Genomic DNA, 25,665 nt, shown 5'->3' with positions numbered 1-25,665 from the left:
CTGTTTGAGCTCTTTGGAGAATTTTGTCAGAAACATCAAAGGTAGCGACCAAATACGTTTGTTTGCAACTTTTCTCTTGGCAGAAAAAGCACAAATCAGTGTCCATAATGGACAGTTTACTGCGTAGAGATGGTCTCGGTGGTGAACTTGTCTCAGGTGCACTGCTTGAGGTGGCAAGAGTGCTTTCATATTTTTTCCTGAGTCGAGTTATTTTGAACGAACTTGTAAACGTCGAATAGCAGTCTTTGTGATTCAGGACTTCAGTCTGTTTTGTGATTTCCTTAAAGTCAATGTTTTGAATTCTTTCAACAGTGTGCCAGTTCTCAGAGTCATTGTACTTCTTGCGCTCTGCAGCGGCTTCACGGACTCTTTGAATTCCGGCGTCTCCGAGGTTTCTCGTTGGTTTCTTTGGGTCTCTGTTTTGACAGAAGATGCAGAGGGTCCAGTCAGTACTTGTGTCAGAACTCCGCTTTTGGCTCTGGCATTTTACCTTGGATTCCATGTTGAAGCTCAACTCAGTTCACCACATCCTGCAAACATCAGAAATTGCATAATATGATAGCCAGTTTCTGCCAGCATTTTTACGTGGCGTCCCGACCGTGCCGTCCCATTACTGCCGTAATGTCGAATCCTATAAAAAATTGAAATTTGTGCAGCCCGACTTCACGATAGCCGGACTGCGGGCTGTAGGTATCAAACTTTTCAATCAGCGTTTTCCCGTCGCAAAGATGTCCGTGTTCAAGCCAAAAAAGATCAATGCTGCACCTGTATAGCTGGTGAAAAGCTGAAGTTCATCTCAAACATCGGTCATCGGTCTGAACATCAGGCAACACTGACGCTGAACGGAAGCGGAAACACCGGAAGTGAAGCTGACCTGATAACGAGGCACTTCCGGCCGCGCCCAACATGGTGGATACGAACAGAAAATACGTGAATCTTTCCATAATGAGTTTCAGGTTTGTGAGAGGTTTAACGCCTAATGATTTGGTGAAATTATGTTTTAAACACATATGCTAAAATCACATTATGCTAAAATAATTTATTATATAATAAATGATTTTAACATGTGATTAAAACATAATATCTTTGCATCAATATATTTAGGACAATTCATATATTTAGAACAATTCATAGGTATCAATGAGATACAAATGCAACATTTCAGAACCATATTTTTGGTAAAGGTTAACATATTTTTCTTAATAGTCAAATCTGACTATTGTATATAAATATGCACATAACTTTATCAAATATGTATAGTTTGGCATGATATTTGCAGGACATCTTACTGGTATCACTGGAGTAAAATATACCAAACTACACAAACATACCCACAGTAAAAGTCAAGATAAGTCGCGTGATTTGAAAATTAACAGAGTTCAGCTTTGAGATTTTTTGTACATTTTTGTGACTGATCTGTATATAACTTTATCAATTCGTTATGGAATGGCCTAATACTTCTTGGACACTTTACTGGTATTGCTGCGATGATATATGTCAAATTTCAGAACCACAGCTTCAGTACAACTGAAGTTATCAGACATTTTCTAAGTTATACATTTTCTATTTGTCCGGCCATTTTGTTTTTGGTATAAAAAAATTAAAAAGGCCCAAATCAATGGGCATCCACCTGAAATATGTTCAGTATGGGTCATATTAACTAGCTGACATGGATGCCTGCTCCTAACATTCCGTACCCCCTGAAGTGGAATTTGAACATTTTTCCACCAGTCTAGGTAAGGTGTTCCATGAACTCTTTAGTTGTTTGTAGTTCTAAAGCCACATGATGTGGAATGGAGAGCATCACTCCCGATGTGCCCGATTATGTGCAGGTAAAACCGAGTTGTAAAGCTCCAAAGAAAAGTCAAAAGATGTTTCAAGCACCTGCAGCTTCTGAGAACTCTCCAGTGGATGTGGTGAGTGTACATTCGTTCAATGTTCACATTTTACTCCAAATGTGGCTTTTCTCTTGATTGAGAAATATTTACAATTTTTTTTTTATGAACAGATAAAGGGCTTTTTCAAGATTATTTCGATTATTCAATTTGAACTACTTGTGTTTCAAAATCTGCTTTATAGTTTATAGATCTGCTGTTTATGGGAGAGGCAGATGTACACGTCATGAATGCACCACCTGTCCATCGAGGCCGGCTTTGTGAAGGGAATGGGATATTGTCGATTGATGGAAACTGACTCCCATCTTGGACATAGAGCTTTACAGAACTTTCAAAGTCGTTCTTCGATTTACAGCGATATCCCGGACAAATTTCCTGCTTGCCCGTCTGCTGCGCTTTAGTGGGCGTCCTCGTATGGGTGGAGTCTGGGTGGTATGATACATCTTCCTCTTCTTAATGATGGATTTCACCTTGCTCAAAGGGATAATAAGTGACTTTGAAATATTCTTATAACCCTCTCCTGAACAGTGCTTCTCCACCACTTTGAGACAAGAGACTTGAAAATATGGGTCTACAGGCAAGAGATACAGCGGGATGAAAGAATGGAGTTAATTTAATCTCGTATGCCAAATGGGGCCTCTGACTTGCATCATTGCTTGGTGGATGGAGGAAGGAGGGTTGGGGGGGGAGGGAGATGTGCCTGTGCTGCTGATACAGTGCCCCCTGTAAGTTAGAGCAGGAATTTGTTAATTGTTCATGGTGCCGACAAGAGCTTGCCTACTCGAAGAAGGGCAGACACTGTGGCATCTTTAATGTCCACCAATGCTGGCAAACAGGACACCCAGTTTAACTTCCATATGCGGAATGGCACGCACATTGATGTGCAGTCTGTGAAATACCGGGGTGACAGTTTATCGCTGGGTCAATAATACAGCTCAGAGGTGAGTGTGTGAGTGTTCAGCTTTGACACTGGGAGGGTAACAGGGAAAGTGTTGGGAGTATCCAAGGTGACCTCGCCTCTGTGGCCTCACTCAGCAAATCGACAAGTAGAACGCCCGATCTGATCGGTATGAAATTTCTCGAGTGTGATCCCGGGATAAATTGGTTGCGAAATAAATTTGATGATGTCATCAGTCACATGGTTCGGCAGCCATTTTTTTACGGCTTAGCCAGTAGGACAATGCCATCTGAAAGAGTGTTTGTCCGTCCGGTGTATGTATGTCCTCACAAACGTCCAATCAGAGCTGCGGATCTGGTCACATGACACGGAGCCAGCAGGTCCTCCACTCAGCAGATCCAAGGAAAGCAATTTACTTTTCATCCCCAACTTTTCCTCAGTTGGCCTCGTTCTTCCATGAGCCTCAAACCTGGAAATAAAAATAGATCCTCGTTCTTGCGTATAGTAAGGGAAACATATGAAAATCTGTTAACTAAATTGTTACCAAAAAATTTCTTCACCAATATGTTTGTAAAGGTGTGTAATAACATGTGTTAAAATGTTGAAGGTCAACTCCCGTGGGAAACCCAGAAAAAACGCTGTTGAATTCGGGTACCGAAAAATTATTTTCGAGAATTTTTATTTTTTAAAATCTGCCCTTAAGTAACTTATGAGGGGTCAAATAAGGGTTTTTCATGATTCTGAGTTGATTGTTAACATTTATATTTCACCACAGACACTCCTTTGTGGAAAAATAATTTCTAAATATATCTCATTTTCTACTTTGCAGGACATGGAGTCTAGCAATATGGATGAAGACGTTACTCCACCTGTGCTCAATTGCTTCATCTGTGCACGCTCGGATACACCAGCTGAAAGGCTCATACAGGCAACTCCAAAGGGATACTCAACTTTATTGAAACAAGCAGAAACTGTCGAAAATGTTACTGTTGTGGAACGTATGAAGGAGGCTCAAAAGGAAGGAAAACTGAGGTACCACCAGAAGTGTAAAAATGATCTGTACAACAACTTTGTTGCAACCACCAAGAAGTCAGCTCAAGCATCAAAAGCAGAGAAAGAGTCATCAAAGTTGAAGAGAAGACGCACTACTTGTGAGTTCAGTTCATCAACTGGCTGCAGTTCTAGAAGATCACAGTCAGTTGACCTCCTGTATAAGGATGTATGCATTCTTTGCAACCAACCAGCCCAGCTCTACAAAAATAATCCAGCACAAGCTAGAAAGAAATACAGAGTGCCAGATCATTTGACTGCAGATACACTGAAGGCAAGCTTGCTGAAGACAGCACGGAGTCGCGGGGATGACTGGGGCACTGAAGTCACTGGACGCCTGGAAGGGATCAACGACTTGGTAGCAGAAGAAACACTGTACCATTTGCGATGCAAACTTATGTTTGCGAGAGGTGACAGTTTGTCCAAGACTGATGAGGAAGGAAAAAGGAAGAGAGGACAGAGGAGTATTGATGAGGAGCGAGAGGCAGTTTTTATTGAATTCTGCGAATGGTTAGACTCAGAATTAGAGCATGGGGTAATGAACATGGACCAAGTCCATGAAAAGCTGCAGGAGTTTGATCAGTCACCAGAGAAGAGCCTTTCTTATTCAAAGCATTGGCTAAAGATAAAACTTCTAGAGAAATATGAAGACACCTTGTATTTCACAACACAGGAAAGAAGGGCAGATGTACTCTGTCTCAAAGATGGCACCGACAATATTCTGCGAGAGCATCATGCTAATCTTGACCATGGAGATGAGAAGACTCAGATCATAAAGACGGCACTCAAGTTCATATCCAATGATATTGCCTTGATTGATTTAGGTCCAAAGTCATACCCCACCACACACAGTATGACTGACATCGATAGTCAGCTGACACTTGTTCCTGCAAGCCTTCAGATGTTCTTGAGACCGATTGTCAAGACAGACGAAAGAGTTGCCGTTTGGGGGCAGAATTTTATTAAGGCCTGTCGACCTCGGTCTGGAGTATTGCCACACCAAATGGGGCTTGCCATACAACTCGATCATAGATTTGGGTCAAAATGGATGCTCAACAAGTTCCACCGGCTGGGATACACTGAGTCTTACACGGAGACACAAAACTACAAATACTGCTTCCTTAATAGTAGGAGTGGAGATGATGTTCCAGATACTTCTGGCACTCTTGACACCATTGTGGAGGAAACCGATGAACAGATCAATGATGAGGTTGCGGTTGATGCTGCGCTTGAGGATCAATCAGTAATGACAGCCAAAGTGCCAGCCAGTGAAAGTGAATTGTCAAGTAATGATCAGGTGGTCTTTATGGAGGTTGGGGAAACAAACAATGCAGTCACTCAGTTTGTTGGAGACAATATAGATTTAAACATTGTCTCTATTCACGGAAACACTCCCTTTCACTCAATGGGTTGGATCGAAGTCACCTCTCCGGCACCACCTTTGCCAGATCCACAGACAACAGCAGCTTTCCCCCGGGTGAAGTTGAAGGCACTCGACAAAGCTAAGATCCTGAGAGGAACTGAAGTAAAGATTATTCCATTTACGAACAGGAAACAGATAGGAACGAACGCGATCATGTTTCTCCCCCTCGCTGAGCTTTCCTCCTCCCTGGCTCATGATCAGCCACTCCTCACTCCAGATGACACACTCTGGGCAGCAGCAGGAGTGATCAAACCAGAGACTCTACCTCCAACAGAGGGTGCAGCTGCACAACATTCACTCCGTGCCTACCTGCAGACCCGGGACTGGATCCTTCTACAGAGCATGTCTCTGAACCCCAGTGACTATGGATGGACAATAGGTGTGCATGGGTATGAGCCAGTTCCAACACTGGACCCCACGGCTCCTGAGGAGCTATTGCAGTTCACGAGCTGTAATTGTCATGGAGGTTGCAGCAACCGGCGATGCAGCTGCAAGAAGAATGGGGTCACGTGCATCTCGGCCTGTGGAGTCTGTAATGGCATTACAAGCAGAAACTGCAGTCATGATGTTGTTGAGTCTGAAGAAGACATAGACAATGACTGTTGAAACTTCTGACATTGTGAATGAGAAATAACTCTTGAGTATTATATATGTATGTGAAATAAAAGCTACTTTGTGTGTAAATGTAAAAGTGAAAATATAAATGTTAACAATCAACTCAGAATCATGAAAAACCCTTATTTGACCCCTCAAAAGTTACTTAAGGGCCGATTAAAAAAAATAAAAATTCTCAAAAATAATTTTTCGGTACCCGAATTCAACAGCTTTTTTTCTGGGTTTCCCACGGGAGTTGAACTTCAACATTTTAACACATGTTATTACACACCTTTACAAACATATTGGTGAAGAAATTTTTTGGTAACAATTTAGTTAACAGATTTGTGAAATATCTCATAAAATGCCCTTACTAGTAACATCGCAATCTTTTTCTTCAAACTTCATGTCACTTGCATAGAATTATTGCTATAAATGGAACTGAACATATAAGTAAACTGGAACGGCACTCAGTAGAGAGCATACCATACCTCCGGCTGGTTGGCCCTATCTCCCAATGGTTAAGAATCACTTAAAAAATTAAATAATTCTCATATACGAATCCATATTCAGATCTTCACCAAAATCGAATCGATTCTTCCTCGTCACACACACAACCGGTCCACCAAATTTCGTCCAAATCAGTCCACAACTTTTTGAGACATCCTGCTATGTATCGTTTTTGTCCCTATCGCCCAATGGCGAAGAATCGCTTAATAAATTCTGGTAGCCGGATCTGAATCTGGATCTTCACCAAAATCTAATCATTTCGTCCTTGTCACAAACGCTACATCTCTGCCAAATTTCGTCCGAATCCGTCCACAACGTTTTTTGATATTTTGTTCACAAACGGACAGAGAGACAGGGGTGAAAACATAACCTACATCCACCTTTGGTGGCAGAGGTAATTACAATTTTGTAGAAAGAGCAGTTTTATAATATGAGTATCAATTTGTAATTGTGCATTTGCTCGCAACAGTGAAATTCCCTTAATCTACCAGCCAGCGACATAAATTTCATCAAACGGTCACACCAATGTAAACCACCTTAGGAACCATCTGTTATGTTTAATCATCTTTAAAAAGTAAGAAGTTCCTGACTTGAAGGGCAGTATCTCCATGGCGAGGAAATGATTGCTTTGTAGTTGTAAAGCCAAGTTACTCGGGGCCGTGTGCATCAATACCTGCGTGTTTGCTCCGTGCAGGTACAACTGAGGTGTAAACCCTCAAAGAAGAGAAAAAATGTCCTTGAAACATCAGATTCTGAAAACAACAAAGATGTGGTGAGTGTGTAATTATTACCCTCGCCAGAGGAGAGGGAATTGCATTTCGGTCCGTCTGTCCGTTTGTCCGCACAGAATAAATATGATTTTCTCTGCAACTGTTTCTCCGAATGACAGGAAATTTTCACCATAGGTGCGCCTCCTCCTGCAGAATTTTTAATGATAATTATGACGTCATAGGTCACGTGGTACGGACGCCATCTTGGAAAAACCGAAAAGCTTTGCACCTCGATATCCCCGAAAGCGCTGCATCGAAAACATTGACACCTCTCATTGTAAAGAAATCTCCATGGAGAATAAAATATGATGATGTCATAGGTTCCTCCATTATGACGTCATAATTCGACAAGTACAAAACTTCATCCGATCAAGATCAAATTTCTTGAGCGTCATCTAAGGATAATTGGAGAAAGAAAAAAAAATAAGGATGACGTCATCGGTCACGTGGTTCAGCCGCCATATTTGATTATACACAAAAGCCTTAAAAACACTAAAAACACGTCCTGGCGAGGGTCTGCAATCTCTGATTGCTCTTTCTCGTTTCCTATTTACCATTTTGATGCTGCCACGGTAACTAAGATTCCCAACGATTATACAAAAAAGCAATAAGTTGCTGACTCGTCGTCTTCCCTGGAGAGGAAATTATTGCTCTGTAATTACCCCACGTGTGCGAAGTGAAAAGTGGGGCTAAGCAATCGGTCACTTTGTCTGTCTACAGATGCCAGTCTATGATCAAGGAGCTACTTGATTTCAATTGAAAGATGTATTTCCAATACCATAAAACACGAATATGTTATTACCCTGCTCCCGCGAAGCGAAAAGCAGGGTTAAGCATTCATGTGCGTATGTGTACAGTGTGCCGTACGTGTGCCGTGTGCCATGTCTGCATTTAAAAAAAAAATCATGACGTCATAGGTCATGTGTTACAGGCGCCATCTTGGAAAAACCGAAAAATGTTGCACCTCTATCTCCAAAACCGCTGCATGGAAAAAATTGAAACGTGGCTCATTGTAAAGAAATCCATATGGGGAATAGGTGTTGTTAGCGATGACGTCATTGGTGCCATAATCATGACGTCATAATTCGATAGGGACAATGCTTAGTCTAATCAGTTTGAAATTTATTGAGCGTAATCCATGCCACAATTATATTAGAGAATATAAATTTATGATGTCATCACTCGCGTGGTCTGGCAGCCATATTGGATCAAAAAAAAAACGTTCAAAAACAGAAGAGTTGGCTCGTAACTAGTTGACTGTGCAGGGTAAGTATTCTATGAATACCATCTAGAATCTAGTTTAAGAGTGCTTTGGGTCTGAAATTGGCAAATTGTACGACGTCTCATCCCGATCGCACATGCACGTGTTGAAAATCATTCTGTCTGGCAGTCAAACAAAAATTGAAAATCATTCCAAATAGGAAACTTAGTGTTTTGGGGGGAGTCATAAAATACACAAAAACAGGCATGAATAACTAATTTAACGTGTTAACTAAGGTGGAGTAAAAGGTGCTGCATCAACGTGATGATCCAAAAAAGTTTGTTTTGCCTTTTTCTACAGCCTTTAAAATCAGTTCCATGTCCAATCAAAAGACCGTTCCATGTCCTTTTTCTCAAGGATGTGTGGGGTAAGGTGTTCCGTGAACTCTCTAGTTCGGCTTCCTGTGAGGTCCCCCCTGGAAACCTGTTGTTCTTGTAAGGATTATTATTCTCACACATTTTGTGGTGAATTCCTAGAAATTCCGAGAAAAAAACGACAATGCAGCTTCGTGCATCGTTAATTTTGTTTTTGCAATTTTGACTTACAGTGGCTGCCATTGCCGATGACGTATTTATCTTTAAACATCTACTGCTCCAGATGCTCTGAACGGATCAACGCAAAATTTTACAAAAATGATCGCCTAGCTATGGGGATAAAAGTTTGTGAAAAGATACATCATCGGTCATGTGTTTTGGCGGCCATTTTAGGATTTAAAGAAAAACTAATTGAAAATTGATATCTCCAGAACCGCTTAACCGATCCAAACCAAAATTTACAGATATGATCAACTACTCATGAGGACAATTTATTTTAAATGATGATGCCGTCAGTCACGTGGTATGGCGGCCATCTTGAATTTAAGCCAAATTTTTTATTATCTTTTCTCCAGAACCGCTCAACAGATCAATCCGACACTTCATAGGCTTGATGAACTATCCATGGGGAAAAATGATTCTCAACCATGACATCAGCAGTCATGTGGTAAGGTGACCATCTTGGATTTAAGGAAAAAATATTTGAAAATCCATATCTCCAGAACCAATCAACGGATCAATCCAAAACTTCATAAGTATCATTGAAGACACATGAGGATCTATTTTGCAAACTATGACATCATCAGCAGTCACGTTGTATGGTGGCCAACTTGGAATTAAGGGGAAAAAATTGAATATCTATATCTCCATAGCCACTTAACCGGTCCAAACCAAAATTTACAGAGATGATCGAATACCCATGATGAAAATTTCTTGAAAATGATGACATCATCAGTCACGTGGTATGGCGGGCATTTTACCTGGAAGCCTATCATCACTGCTCATAGTTCTAGTTGTTGTTTGTAGTTGTAAAGCCACATGATTTGGAACAGAGAGCATCACTCCCAATGTGCCCGATTATGTGCAGGTAAAACCAAGTCATAAAGCTCAAAAGAAGAGTCAAAAGATACTTCAAACACCTGCCGCTTCTGAGAACTCTCCAATGGATGTGGTGAGTGGACAATTGATTAATGCTCACATTTTGCTCCAAATGTATTTTTTCTCTCGATTGAGAAATATTCACAAAATTATTTTTTAGGAACAGATAAAAAGGCTTTTTAAAGATTATTTGGATTATCCAATTTTAACTAAATTGCATGGATTATAATAGTTATTCCCCTTAATTGATGTTTTAATGCAAGTGTGTGGTAAAATGAATTGTAATAGCAATGGGCGTCGATAATAGTGTAGAAATCAGGTTGTTATCCCCTACAATCTTTCTTTCTAATCCCCCACTATTTCCATTCAATCCCATTTCTTGTTTTAGCCTTTGTAATCTGTCTCTTATAAACGTTTAAAGGAATCACGGCCTCACAACACTAACCATGGACGAGTTTAGGTGCAATCCCACAACATCTGGAAAGTTCTGGTAGAGCCAAGAGGCACAGGGGTGGGGTTAACACCACCTCCCCCAATTGGTGCCAAGTTACCAAGGCTTGTTGATGTCACTGAGCGGCTGAGTGTCGGGCAGATCCTTAAAAGACCGCCCAAAGAGAAGCAGCTGGTTCAGTGAAGGACTTCTAGAAGCTGAAAATGAAGGAGGTTCAGTGAAGGACTTCCAGAGGCTGAAAGTGTAGGAGGTTCAGTGAAGGACTTCCAGAGGTTTAAAGTGTAGGAGGTTCAGTGAAGGACTTCCAGGGGTTGAAAGTGTAGGAGGTTCAGTGAAGGACTTCCAGAGGCTGAAAGTGTAGGAGGTTCAGTGAAGGACTTCCAGAGGTTTAAAGTGTAGGAGGTTCAGTGAAGGACTTCCAGAGGTTGAAAGTGTAGGAGGTTCAGTGAAGGACTTCTAGAGGCTGAAAGTGAGGGAGGTTCAGTGAAGGACTTCCAGAGGTTGAAAGTGAGGGAGGGTCAGTGAAGGACTTCCAAAGGCTGAAAGTGAGGGAGAGTCAGTGAAGGGCTTCTCACTTTTGGAATGAGTGAGAAAATGAATTTAGAGCGCTTTATCTTATAGAAACAGTTGCTGCCTGTTCCAAGGTCCGTTGTGGTTCCGTACGAAGTTCCGCATGGACGGCACGGCAACAAAAAGGCAAAGGTAAGTCACTAACTACACCAAAACAACAACCACAAAGGTTTACCAATTATTTAAGCAAAAATACAAATAAACAAATGGAAAGGTGAGAGAATGTTGAAACAGGGAGGGGTGTGTTCCATGACCAAGCAACTTGAAGTGTGCTCACTGAATGGCTTAAGTACTCAAGCAAGTACTCCAAGGAAACGGTTGATAAGGAACACCTGGCTTGGCAAGCAATTAGCGTTGTATACTGCGATTCATAGGTATGAAGATCAGGCAATCGATGATATGAGTGAGGTGAGCGCTTTATTGTACAGAAACTGTTGTGGCATGTTCCAAGGCAAGGGATTATTGAGCATGCGTACAAAGTTTCGGGCGCTAGTTTTCATGGTTTTGGAGTTATGGAGGACATCTTAGGTTTCATTGTTTTGGAGTTATGGAGGACATATTAGGTTTCATGGTTTTGGAGTTATTGAGGAGACACACTGGCACTGATGCAGACACTTTCTATTATTTTTTAAATTATTATTATTATTATTATTATTATTATTATATATATATATATATATATATATATATATATATATATATCTATATATATATATATATATATATATATATATATATATATATATATATATATATATATATATATATATATATATATATATATATAGATATATATAAGAAAGTTTTTGTTTGTTTGTTTGTATGTTTGTTTATTTGTTTGTTTGTCTGTGCACGCTAATCTCCTGAACAGTGAAAGATGGGAGGAAACCTCTAATACAAAAAATGTCGGGATGGGCCCCGGAAAGGTTATAGGCTAGGTGGCGAGACCGGTCGAGGCCCTCCTCGGCCGGGCTGGGCCCATTTCGCAATTAAAAGCTGAGCTGAATTATAGTAGTCTTTCTTCTACGGCCGAGAGTAAAAGCTGAATTATAGTAGTAAATTAATTCAAAAATAACTAAAAATGTCGGGACGGGCCTCGGGAAGGTTATAGGCTAGGTGGTGAGGCCGGTCGTGGCCGCCTCGGCCAGGATGGACCCATTTCGCAATTAAAGGCTGAGCTGAATTATAGTAGTCAATCTTCCACAGCCGCGAGTAAAAGCTGAATTATGGTAGTAAATTCATTCAAAAAGAACCCGGGCAACGCCGGATGCTTTCGGCTAGTAGATCAATAGAATACACACAAGTAAGAAATAATGTTGATGTTTTCTTCCCGGGGAGTTTATAACGATTCACTGTCTTCTGAATAGTTTGCGAACGATTTGGAGCAGAATTGAGATGAGAAAAATGATGAATGAGAGCTCCCGGTGTGCTCCGTATGTGCAGGTGAAACCAGGATGTGGAACTCCAAAGAGGAACCAAAAGATCCTCAAAACACCTTCAGCTTCAGAGAACTCTCCAATGGATGTGGTGAGTGCACAATAATTGTTTAGTCCTCACATTTTATTCTGAAGAGGAGTGACACAAAATAACTGGTTGGGAATGTGGGAGCATGAATGGGAAAAGGAAGGGAGATTGTTGAGATGGTGAAAAGAAGCAAAGTGCAACTTTTACGTTAATAGGAGAGTCATAGTATGAGGAATAGGGAAGATGATATAAACTGCTTTATGTTGGCAGTAGGAAGAAGAAGAAGAAGAAATAGAGTTGGAGTAATTGTGGTGAAAGATTTGATGGGTGAAGTAGAAGAAGTGAAAATAACAAGTGACAGATTAATATGAGTAAAAATGGTTAAAGGAGTAATTTTGAATGCATGTATTGTCATGTTATCATGCACCACACACTGGATGGACTAGATTAGCGGATCTGGTTCAGCAGATGCCAGACGGAGAGAGGTTGTTTATTGAGGAAGATCTATATGGACACATAGAGGAGAATGAGGGGTAGGGGCCATGACAAACTCCCTTACGTCAGTACCCATCCCTTTCCCTCCCCGCTCCCCCTTCCCCCCACCAATCCCCACATCATTATCATACCCGGGTTTCCCTCACCCACTCCAGACTCCCCCAAACCCACCCCTGATCCCTCACCTCTCCTCTCTTGACTCATTAGCGATTCCCACAGCTTTTGGCACTGCACCATTAGGGATGTTGTAATTATATTGTTTGTTTGGTTCTGGCACCACAAGAGAAATTGTATTCAATTGTAGTATATATTGCTAAAAGGAGGTATGTGTGTGTGTGTGTGTGTGTGTGTGTGTGTGTGTGTGTGTGTGTGTGTGTGTGTGTGTGTGTGTCTCTGCTTGCTTGTTGTTGAAAAGGAAATGGTAGGAACTCGACACCTCGCATCCACGGATATTTCTCGTATTTATTATATTTTTGGAGTCTGATATGCATCCAGGAACACAACAATATTATGGATAACAATTTGAAATTGGCACTCTTTGGTGTATATGCTGAAAATTATGTAAAAAAAAAATCTATTTAACTTACAGATTTAGTACCAGCAAGGGCAGGTTAAAAAGTACCCCATCTTGCAGAAATGAGTCACTGAACTTTCACATACCACACATGCGTGAAATGTCTCGTTAGCATTCATACGTAACTTCAAAGATCCTGTATTGTTGAAAAAGATTTGTAACTTGTGGAAAAATGAAAAACGAAGAAGCTAGTTGCTACCTTTGTATAAGCCGAAGGAGATCCTCCTGAGTGAAACCTGTGATGGTGTCTTCCTGGTAACGAATGCAAATTAGTTATCTGTAGGTCATAAATTATTTTGAGCATTGCATCACTCCTCGCGGCTCGTGCAGATTAACCAAAGGCCAAAAGGTCCGAAGAGGAGAAGGAAAGGTCGTAAAAAGTCCAGAGCTCCAAAGAAATATCATAAAGATGCGGTGAGTGGACAACGAGATAATCTTTGTGCTTGTTGAAAAATGACTTCGCAGAGGTTGCGGCTGCGCATGTTTTGTTGAATTGTCCGTTAAAAAATACAAAGCATATCCTCATCAAACTCCCAATTCATTGCTTGATGGAGTGATGGAACATGATGCATGATGGATGGAACAGGTGGAGTGCAGGAAACACTTACTGGAAGAAAAGGCATTCTTACAGCACCTTCAGAAAGTATTCACACCCCTTGACCTTTTTCACATTTTGTTGCGTTAAAGCCTGAATATATAATGGGTTGCATTGAGAGTTTTTTTTGACACTGATCTACACATATTACCCCAATACTGTCAAGGCGAATTATTCTTTTTTTACAAATTTTTACAAATCAAAAATGAAAAGCTGAAATGTCTTGAGTCAATAAGTATTCAACCCCTTTGCTATGACACTCCAAATTGAGCTCAGGTGCATCCAATTTCCTTTGATCACCTTGACATGTCTCGACAACTTGGTTGGAGTCCACCTATGGCCAATTCAATTGATTGGAAATGATTTAGAAAGAAACTCACCTTTCTATATAAGGTCCAACAGTTGACAGTTCATGTCAGAGCAGAAACTCGACCATGAAGTCCAAGAAACTGTCCGTAGAACCCTGAGATAGAATTGTGAGGAGACTTAGATCTGGGGAATGGAATAAAACAATTTCTAGAGTGTTGAAAGTTCCCAAGAGCACAATGAGCTCCATCAGGAAATGGAAATAATAGGGAACTACCCAGTCCCTTCCTAGAACTGGCCGTCCGACCAAACTGGGCAACCAGGCAAGAAGTACCTTGGTCAGGAAGATGACCAAGACCCCAACGACAACTCTAATAGGCCGGTCATTTTACGAATATACCCACCACAAATTGCAATAGTAATGAAACTTGGCATTTTTGCTTCTTTTGACCCATGTAATAACATAGTAAAAGTCAAGGAATAACGAGGCATTGGAACACATTCATTTCGAGCAACCACTTTTTGACAGTTATGCACGAAAATAAGCTAATAAAAATGGCACAAAATAATGCACTTAATTTGTTATTTCGTTCACATTCTCAAAAGATGTCAGAAATGTAAGTGTTTAAGAGTGTAAGACAGGCCTTATGCCCTGGTTTTACAATACATTTGACATGTAAAGGTATATATATTGAGATAATTGACATTTAAGGTAGCTTTATCCCAATAAAATTGAATTTTTTCGAAAATATACATATCAATGAATTTTGAAAGCTAATATAATGGTCTATCATATTCTTATATCAAATTAGATTTTACTCTAGTCTAATTAGGTGAACAAAGCCTAATTAGGTGAATAAAATTTAATTACACGAACAATGATCTCGAATCTGACCCTTTAATCACATGTACATGAACAGGTGTACAGATGCACCATCATTTTGCATCAAAGTTCTTGATCGACACGCTCCATGCTCACGGATATTGCAGTTCTTATCATGAGATACAAAGGTATGAACGGAGTGCAGCAGTTACACTAGGGACAGACATACCAAACTACCGGCCAGAGCAGGTCATCCAATATATGGCGGACAATGTCGATCACAACATCCGTACAATAGATGGCCTCAACACATTCCACGGGATGGGAATGATTGCGTCTGTCACTCCTGGCCCCCGCCGGACATCAACAAGAGTGCCACGTTTATCTGTGACACTGAAGGATGTTGAAGCTGTGGGTCGGATAAACATCCGGCATCTGACATCACCTTGCGATGGTCTAGATACTCTGAGGTATGAGGTTCTGCAAGATGAGATGGAAAAGGACAGATCTACCAACCTTGACCTCCTCTGGAAGCTGTCCCTCACATTGCGCTCACCACGACCAGCATGGTCTGGCATGATGCAAGCCGTGCACACTGGTGTACATCCAGGTCAGTCTGCAATCTTTCTGCTTCCCATGATCGACATGAACAGCAGTGATCCAACTTGCATCTATTCAACATTGACATTTCTATGTGAGCACGCCAAACAGTACAACGCAAAGGTCATCATCACATTTGACCAACCACTTTGGTGGAAGGCGCTTACCATCATCGAAAGCCAACCGGAGGGCAGTGACTTGCGTAAGGTTGTACTGCGCTTGGGAGGCTTCCACACGTTGATGAGCTTCTTGGGGAGTATTGGAAATATCATGTCAGGATCTGGACTGCGCTCTGTTCTGGAACTGGTGTATGCTGAGAACACTGTAACGCACATGCTCTCTGGCAAGGCATATGACCGAGCTATCCGTGGTCATCTCTTGGTTGATGCAGCACTGAACACTCTCCTCGCAGAAAGGGTACTTGGTACGCTAGTGCCTGCTTGTTCGCAGGCTCAGGATGATGGCCCTCAGGGCACTACAGGAGATGACGAACCAAGTGAAGACGCGATAATGCAAAGCATAGATGAGGCACAGGCAGCCATGGATCCGCATGATACCGAGGCAGGACAGGCAGCCATGGATCCGCGTGATACCGAGTCAGGGTCGCAAAGTGTGGGAGCTGGCCCAGTTGACCTGTGTGAGCTACGAAACCTGTATGATTCATTGTTGAAGGGTGAGGGTTGCACTGAAGATATCCTTTCAGCCCCGGTTCTGGACTCTGTTCGTGACATCATGAATGTTGCTCGACAATCGAAGAAGGATCTGCGTACAGCACAGCTATGGCTGCAATACATGGACATGATAGACATTCTGAGGACATTCCTGAGGTCGGAATGCACTGGTGACTGGCGTCTGCACGTGCACGCTTTGCACGACATGTTGCCCTACCTAGCAGCTGCAGGCCACAATCTGTACACAAAATCTGTGTACATCTACCTGCAGCGACTGGCACAACTGTCTATTCAGCATCCGGAGGTCCACCATCAGTTACAGAATGGATTTCACGTAGTGCGGCGTTCAGATCGGTACTGGGCCGGCTTGTCCACAGATCTTGTGATCGAGCAAGTGCTCATGAGAAGTGTGAAAACCACAGGGGGACTAACAAGGGGTCGTGGAATGAGCGAGCCGCAAAGGATCACGTGGCTGCTGTCCACCCCCATATGTGCAGAGGTCAACATGGCTTTGCAAGAGTACACATCAGTGCAGTATGGGACCAGTGACCAGCACAAAGAACAAAGCGCAGCTCAACAAGGACGGGACACAGATGACACGCACAAACTTATTCGCTACCTGTCATCAAAGGATCCCTTTGGAAACGATCCAACTCTGCAAAGCATTGACACTGGCATCACAGCTGGAGATTCGGTCAATGCTGACCAAGCAGCGTCAGTCGGCAGGAAGATCTTAGATGGAATGCTTGACAAAAAGGTTCTTGATCACACGTTCAAGAAGAAAGATCAGGTTGTGACTCTTGACACACGTTCATCATTGAAAACTGGCAGACAATCCGTTCTGATAGATCCACAACTGTTGTTCCAACGTCTGAGTACGGCAGGATCACGCTGTGATGACCTCAAATATGTCTTCAAGTACGAACTAAGCAGTTTCCCACCAGCACTGTTTAAGACCACTGATATCCTGCTTGAGGCCGACAAGCCAGCGCTAGCCGAAGCCATTTGGAAACAACTCCCCCTTGACGTTCGCAACACAGTGCTGCCACAGAATGTGCAATATGTTCTGGATGGTGGGGCATTGCTACACAGAATTCCTTGGAATTCTGGCGAGACATATGGAGGAATCGCCAGTCACTACGTGCGATATGTTGGAGACAGGTATGGTAACGCTGTCATAGTGTTCGATGGATATGTGAGCGCACCCTCCACCAAAGATGTAGCGCACAGCAGGCGCGTTCGATCTCACAGCAGTCCCCTTGTCAACTTCACAACGGACATGGTATGTACTATGAAGACAGATGACTTCCTTGCCAACCAAACAAATAAACAACGTTTCATCAATCTACTGAGTGATGACCTTCAACGGCGGCACAACGCTGTTCATCATGCCAGGGCAGATGCAGATGTTCTCATAGTGGAGACAGCCATTGCATGTGCAAACACCAAGGACACCGTGATAGTTGGCGACGACACCGATCTTCTTGTTCTCCTTTGCAGTCGTGCAGGGCCCACATCTCACAACCTGTTCTTCCGACCTGAGCCTAAGCTGACGTCAAGGAGGCAAGCAAGATGTTGGAATATCGAGCAAGTGCAAAAGACACTTGGACGCAATGTTTGTGACAAGCTTCTTGTTGCACATGGACTCCTGGGTTGTGATACCACATCAAGAATTTACTCGATTGGCAAATCAACAGCCTTGAAGAAGCTGAACTCCAGTGCGTATTTCTCCGAGCTTTTGGCAAACTTCAACACTCCTGGAGCGTCAAAAGAGGATGTCATGACAGCTGGAGAGAATGCCCTGGTTTGCTTGTATAATGCCCAGCCCGGGGAAACACTGGACATGCTGAGGCTTCAACGCTTCCACCAGAAGGTTTCAACAAGCACTGTCAGAGTTGAGCCTCGTACCCTGCCCCCTACATCAGCATCTGCAAAGCAACATTGCCTACGGGTGTATGTTCAGGTTCAGCAGTGGCAAGGAGTTGCCATGGATGCCAATGGTTGGGGATGGGCTATCCGTGACGAGAGAATGGTTCCCGTGATGACCGAGATGAAGCCTGCTCCAGATTACCTTCTAGATGCCATCCACTGTGGCTGCAAAACAGACTGCAGCACCCTACGATGCAGCTGTCGCAAGTACAGCCTGGAATGCTCTTACGCATGCAGTGAATGCAAAGGACTTCACTGTTCTAATGTGACCTTGTCAGAACCAGAAAGTGATCCAGAAGAAGAATAAGCTCTTAGGTTGGTGCTTGAATCGCAGTTCATTCAATTATTAAATAAAACACTTTTTTTTTTTTTCAATATATATATATTTTTTTCAATATTATTTTCAATATTATTTAACGATTTTTTTTGTATATATAGTACGATATGAACTTGTTCACATAAAGCCATTACATTGCAGGCCTCAGGGACATAAAATTGCAGGATCTCATAAGGATTTAGCACGGAAACAGTTTTTGGTCTGAAAATTTTATGCAGATTTTCGCTTAAAACCTTCTCTTAAAGATTGCAAAAATTGGAAATGTTCCAATGCTCCGATTCTCCTTGACTTTTAGTATGTCATTCTCCACTAAATTTGACATTGAAAAATGCATGTTTCATTACTATTGCAATTTGTGGTGGGTTCGACCCCAAAATGGCGTAGATTGACTGGACTATAACAGAACAACAGAGTTCCTTGGCTGAGATGGGAGAACCTGGTGGAAGGACAACAGTCTCTGCAGCACTTCAAAAACCTAGGCTTTATGGGAGAGTGGCAAACAGAATCCACTCCTGACAAGCCACATGAAAGACTCTGAGAGCATGAGGCAAAATATTCTGTGGTCTGATGAGATGAAAATTGAACTCTTTGGCTCAAATGCAAAGCGCTACGTTTGGTGGAAACTCAGCACAGCTCATCACCCATCTAACACCATCCCTACTATGAAGCATGGTGGTGTCAGCATAATGCTATGGGGATGCTTTTCAGCAGCAGGGTCTTGGAGACTAGTAAGGACAGAGGGAGCAATGAATGGAGCCAAATACAGGAAATCCTTGAGGAGAACCTGCTTCAGAGTGCAAAAGACCTTAGACTATGTGGCGAATATTTACATTCCAACAGGACAATGACCCCAAGCATACAGCCAAGGCAACACTGGAATGGCTTCAGAACAAGAAGGTGAAAGTCCTTGAGTGGCCCAGCCAGTGCCCAGACTTGAATCCCATTGAGAATCTGTGGAAAGACTTGAAGATTGCTGTTCACCGACGCTTCCCATCCAACTTGACAAAGCTCGAGCAAATCTGCAAGAAGAATGGGAAAAAACTCCCCAAATCCAGATGCGGAAAGTTGATGGATGATCTGTATGGATGATTTTCTTTTGTAAGACCCAGAAATTCATGTGCCTGAAAATGGCACATACATTATTTATATATATATATATATGAATTTTTTTTATTTTTTTTTGCTGGTCATTATACCGAGGTGTTCATTGGTGGTCATGCCTGAGTATTCAATATAAATGACTCAACTGTGGAGGATGTTGTCCCTCAACGCAGTGCTTTGGACCCAATTCTCTTCTTGGTTTAACTTTGAGTTGGAACAGCTCCCCATCTCAGTGACAGAGGAGTAGTGGCTGCATCCCTCACAGCAGAAGATGAAATGGTCCAATACGTGGAGTGGAAAATGGCTTTTGATTCTTTAAGTCCTCTCTGATTAGTTTTATTTCCACAAAAAGTTAATTGTTCATGTTATCCTTGTCCTACATCCTCGCATCTCCATCAAGCAAACCCATTGATCAACTTCTGTGATCAATGTTACAAAGCCTCAGTTCATTGAACTCTTGGGCCTCATAATCAGCCATTACCTCTCCTATGCAGACCACATCTCAACGCTGAGCACTAAAGCTAGATATAGACGGAGCATTCCGTGCCAGGAAAAGTCCATCATTGGTTCTGTGGGACTTCTCACGGTCTCCAAGGCATTTGTTTGAAGCAATGTGGTGTGCTGGTGGATCCTGCGTCTTCCTTGTAGAAGCTGTGTAGGTCATGGCTCTAAAGATCATCGATGTCACCCATCAAGAGGCTAATCTGATCACACGTGTAATTCTGGTTCTCCACTAGATCCTGGTTGGTGGCCTTTCCATCTTTTCTACTGTTGTTCTTCCGGTCTTGGTCAACTCTACCCTTTCATCAATGCACTCTTCCCTTGCTCTTATAGGAAAAGCATGTTCCTCCAGAATCCCCATCCATGTCATGCTTGCACAGTCCATCTTCTAAGCTCACCTCCATTCTTTTGTTCTTCGTTTCTCACCTGTGGAATTGGGGTTTCTTAAATCTATGAAATCATTTCTCTCTATTGCTTCAAACTTGAAGCTCACCAGCATCTCCTATTATCTCACATTTCTATTGATTGATGATAATTTTTTTCTGATTCCTCCTGACATTTCCACCTTTTCTTACAAGAATGATTGTATGTCCATTGACTGCCTGTTCCCTTGGTTTTGTGTTGGTTGAAAGTTAGTGGCATTTTGTTCTTTCATGAGCCTCAGCTTTTTATGAAAAAAAGCAACCTCGTTCAGTTGTGATTAGCTTATTGGGCTATTTTAAAATCGTATTTTCGCAAAGCTGTTGGTTCTTTACAGGTATTGAACTCGAGTAAACCTCAGGGCATCAGACCCATCCCCGACTGGCTGGAGACCCAGGGCATGGCAGAAGAGGTTCTCCAAGCCGTGATTACGGGCCTGGGGACTGAGATCCTCGGGGTGCTCTGTGCCCGTGCTCAACCCACTACTGCGAGAGTTGAACTGTGTTCGCTTGCTGCACAATCGTTCACCCCGACCATGTATGCTGAACTCTGCCGTTTCATGGAGTCCTGCAGTGCGCAGCAAAGCTCCAAACAGGTCATTGTGTCAAGATGTCGAAAAGAAGCTGAGGACATGTGGGGATACCCTGGAGTCCTGCAGATCAAAGTGGAATATGAGGAAGATCCTGAAGAGAAAAATGACCTGAACAATGGTAAGTCGTGGTAAGTATTGACTAGTAAATGATGTCGTTAATATTGCTTTAAAACACAGGAACTTATTTTACTGAGTATCTGAAGTTCTTCTTCTTCTTCCTCTCTTTCAATAGATATATCTTTTGGATTGAGCTCATCAACAGGATGGAGGTGACAGCTGGAGATCTCGATGTGTGAGTCTGCATTCATAATACCATCATCCCGATAACATTAAACAAAAAGATAAACCTTGTCCCAGACAGGGCGATAATTGCACTGTCGGTACAACGCAAATCAAGAAATTTGTGATTAGTTATCCATGCAGAATTGTTTTACTGGATGCTATCAGGAACTCGTTTTGTACCATGGGAATTTTGGCATCAATTTCAACAAAAATGATCAAGCCTGTTTAATTTCCCAGATTATTGAGCTTTACGGTTTGGGGAAGTGTTGGGCTAGCGGCTAGGGTGCCGGCTTAGGATCCTAGGATCCTGGGTTCGAATCCCGGTCGATTGCTGAATTAACGCCAGGGGGGTTGACTCAGCCTGTCATCCTTCCGAGGTCGGCTAATTGAGTACCAGTTCACTGGTAATTCCCTGTTTGTCGTTAAAGGCGGCAAAAAGGGTTGGCGTCAGGAAGGGCATCCGGCCGTAAAACATTGCTTCAAATAGGGGACCGAAAAACAACAACAACCACGGTTCCCGAAAAAGGCCAACCCCCGCTTTGCGGGGAAAAATGGCCTCTAAAGGTGGTTTTTTTTACGGTTTGGGGAAGATTACCTGTTAAAGCCACCTGTATCAAAGAGCACCTTTGGAGCACAAAGTTTTGACAAATGAGGTTATCAAGATTTACCTTGTATCTATATCTATAATGAGCTTATATTGAGCCATTTGTCCGTCTGTGTGTCGGCATTTTTCAAAGACATGGCCAAACGGATCTTCGTCAACCTTTCAGAGGTTCATCAGTGAGTGCCAGGGAGTGTTTTCGGCCAAAAAAAGTGAAGATTTTGAATTTTGGGGGGGATTTTATTGATTTTTGTCTTAATCACTTTATAGCACGGCAACCTTTGTAGCTACGTGAAACGTAATATTAAATGATGTCCACCCCCATTCTTCCGTGGGTGTAAGGAAGTGTTTTCCCCTTTCCCCCCAAAAATGGGGGAAAAAATATTTCTTCAAAATCCCAACAGGTACTGGATATAAAGGCTCACCCTGAAACATAAACATGACGGAGAGAGAGAAAAAGTAAAAGTTGCTTCAAATTAATCCAAGCCCATGGAAAATTATAACGTTTTCACTCACAACAAAAAATTGAAATCATGTGGTGTATTGGCAACAGACCGCTGCCTCGATCATTCTCAAAAATAAACATTATTTTCTTTTAAGAAATATATGACGTCCAATTTTCGAGTTAATTTCAACCAGTACGAGAATAAAAGGCTTCCGTGTGTTTTTTATGTTGTAGTATTTTACCATGGGCTTCTGCTAGTCCCGCATAAACATGCTAAACAAGATGTCATGCAGAGCATGATACATGCAAAATCCACACCTCCCCGAAATAAAAAAAAGTTGCCGTGGATACATCAAATGGTCCATTTCATTAAGATTATAATTGGCGATCTTGATCAAAGCTCGGGTCAATCAGATTAACATTGATGATTTTTCAGATGAAAATTCATATTAGAAGTTTGACCTTGAATTGACCTTTGACCTCAAAAATAGTTGATTTCCCAATTCAGTGATGCACTATGTAATTGCTGTTTAATTCTCAAGTTAATAGGATGAAAAGTGATGATTTTTCAGATGAAAATTGATGATTTTAGAAGTTTGACCTGGAGTTGACTTTGACCTTTTGACCTTAAAAATAGTTTGTTTCCCAATTCAGTGAGGCACTATGCAATTGCTGTTTCATTTTCAATTCAATCGAATGAAAATTTGTGATTTTGGAAGTTTGACCGTTGACCTTTTGACCTCAAAAATAGTTGGTTTACCAATTCAGTGAGGCATTATGCAAATGCTGTTCAATTTTCAAGTCAATCAGATGAAAAATGGCAATTTTAGAAATTGGACCTCGATGACCTTTGAGCTCAAAATCATTAGGCTTCTTCTTTATGACCAAATCTACCATCTGGTGAAGTTTCGTGAAGATTGGTTTAAAATTGAGACCTGTAGGCGATAGAGAGACAGACAGACAGACAGAATAACGCACAAGACCAACAAATATACTTGAAAAATCCTTGATTTGCAACTAATAATTATGCATTGAAAACACAAGAGACCTTCCATCCTGTTGGGATAAGTGGTGTGTCCAAACTTTATTTTTTTGTAACATCCATACAAGCTTAACTACAAATGTGAAGGAAAGTCCAGGACAAATTCCAAGCACCCTCGTATTTCGTATTTTCTTATTAATTAATCACCGAGATCTGACAGTCTTCATTTGTGTGAATGGTCTTCACAGGGAGGCGGATGCAATTCCACCGGATGTTCTGCTGCACCTGTTGCTCTCACTTCATTACCGAGACTGCTTCGACAGTTGCAGAAGCAGTGCCAAGTTTCTCCTGATAAAAGTTACTGATTCACTGGATGTCCACATTGTACGTACACTCAACAGAAGTCTTGTAATTGCAGCGTATGTGATTATGGGATTTATTTTATCATCATGCGAGATAAAATCCTCCAATGGAGTGACGATATGCACGAATCTTCTTCAAAGACATTCTCCAGCATCTCACATCTCTTATTGTTGGTCTTTCTGTCACATGATGAGGTTTCTTTCTCTTTTCTTCTTGTTTTACATTAATAATCATCGTCTTGAACAATATTTGCTCCAATTTGCACAATTTTTTCAGTTTGTGTGAATTTATCTCTGAAAATAAAATGAAAGATTTGGGTCAATTTTTTAGGAAACAAAAACTGTCTTGTAACGTTCTTTGTAAAAAAAAACAAAAAACAAAGAAACTGTTTTTAAAGGAAATACAAACAAAAAACTAGATGGTATTCATAGAATACTTATCCTGCGCAGTCAACTTAGTGCGAGCCAACTCTTCTGTTTTTGAACGTTTTTTTTCTTTGATCCAATACGGCTGCCAGACCACGTGAGCAATGACATCATAAGTATATATTCTCTAATATAATTGTTGCATAGATCACGCCGATCACGCTCAATAAATTTCAAACTGATCAGACCAAGCGTTGTCCCTGTCGAATTATGACGTTGTAATTACGGCACCAATGACGTCATTGTTAACACCTATTCCCAATATGGAGTTCTTTCGAATGAGCCACCTTTCAAGTTTTTCCATGGAGCGGTTTCGGAGCCTGTACCACATGACCTATGACGTCATGATTATCATTACAATATTCTACAGGAGGATGCGCTCCTAGGGTGAAAAGTTCGTGTCCATCAGACCAACAGTTGCTGAGAAAAAAAATTCATAATCGTATACGTGTTGTACTTGTTGAATTATGACGTCATAACGAAGGCACCGATGACTTCATCATTAACGTATCTTATTCCCCATGGGGAGTAGTTGACAATGACCCAGGACTCAATTTTTTCCATGGAGTGGTTTCAGAGATATAGAGGTGTAAAGTTTTTCCAAGATAGCGCCTGTACCACTTGACCTATGACATCATAATTATCATTAAAATATTCTACAGGAGGAGGCGTTCCGATGGTGACAATTTCGTGTCAATCGGACCAAGAATTGCAGAGAAAAAAATATTCATACTGATCGAATCAAGCGTTGTAGTTGTCGAATTATGACGTCATAATTAAGGTACCAATGACATCATCACAAACATATTGTTGCGGAGATGAGGACTGTATTTTTTTTATTGTGTGCTGTATTATTATTATTATTGTTTATTCTGCGCCCCCCTACCTCCGGAGCTGTGTAAAGGTGAAAGGGCATCCCATAATTAGTCCACAAGCATACACATCAGCCAAATAATAGAATACCCCTGTTGATAGTTATCTCTTATTCTGTGTTTTAGAGTAAGGCTGTGTCTCCCATTAATTGAAGTACTCCATTGCACCAGTGAAAGAGAATAGATCCCCTTTCCTTCCCATCCCCAAAATCTCCATTTCCTTTTACATCCCCTTCCGTCATTGCCGAGCCTCGATTGCCCATATTACCTCCCCTCCAAAACCACCATTGAACCTGTGCTCTCGTCGGAGAAGAAAGGCGTGCCCGCCCGTCGTCATCAAGGGCGGAGCCAGAGGGTCGCGCGACCAACCAGGGCCGAGGTGAGCACCCCGATGGGCGTGTCCAAAAGGCCGGCGGCTTAATCGCCGGAGGCGCTATAAAAGGCGCGCACGTG

At 41.9% G+C, this 25,665-nt stretch overlaps 1 protein-coding gene across 1 annotated transcript in view; it reads left to right on the top strand.

Annotated features, from left to right (window-relative positions):
* Positions 1–24,246, top strand: part of LOC144894021 (uncharacterized) — a 64,284-nt gene extending 40,038 nt beyond the window's left edge. The window contains exons 8-15 of the mRNA XM_078785510.1: positions 1,833–1,916; positions 7,065–7,142; positions 9,803–9,886; positions 12,278–12,361; positions 13,698–13,781; positions 20,988–21,360; positions 21,475–21,534; positions 23,801–24,246. Of these exons, the coding sequence (XP_078641636.1) occupies positions 1,833–1,916; positions 7,065–7,142; positions 9,803–9,886; positions 12,278–12,361; positions 13,698–13,781; positions 20,988–21,360; positions 21,475–21,515 (828 nt within the window). The 3' untranslated portion in view covers positions 21,516–21,534; positions 23,801–24,246. The remainder of the gene's footprint in view (positions 1–1,832; positions 1,917–7,064; positions 7,143–9,802; positions 9,887–12,277; positions 12,362–13,697; positions 13,782–20,987; positions 21,361–21,474; positions 21,535–23,800) is intronic.
* Positions 24,247–25,665: the final 1,419 nt, after the last annotated feature.

This window comes from Myxine glutinosa, chromosome 1, assembly GCF_964187855.1.
Source record: "Myxine glutinosa chromosome 1, kmMyxGlut1.1, whole genome shotgun sequence".
Lineage (NCBI taxonomy): Eukaryota > Metazoa > Chordata > Myxini > Myxiniformes > Myxinidae > Myxine > Myxine glutinosa.
Note: the sequence above shows the minus strand (reverse complement) of the source record. Positions and strands in the feature narration are given on the sequence as shown.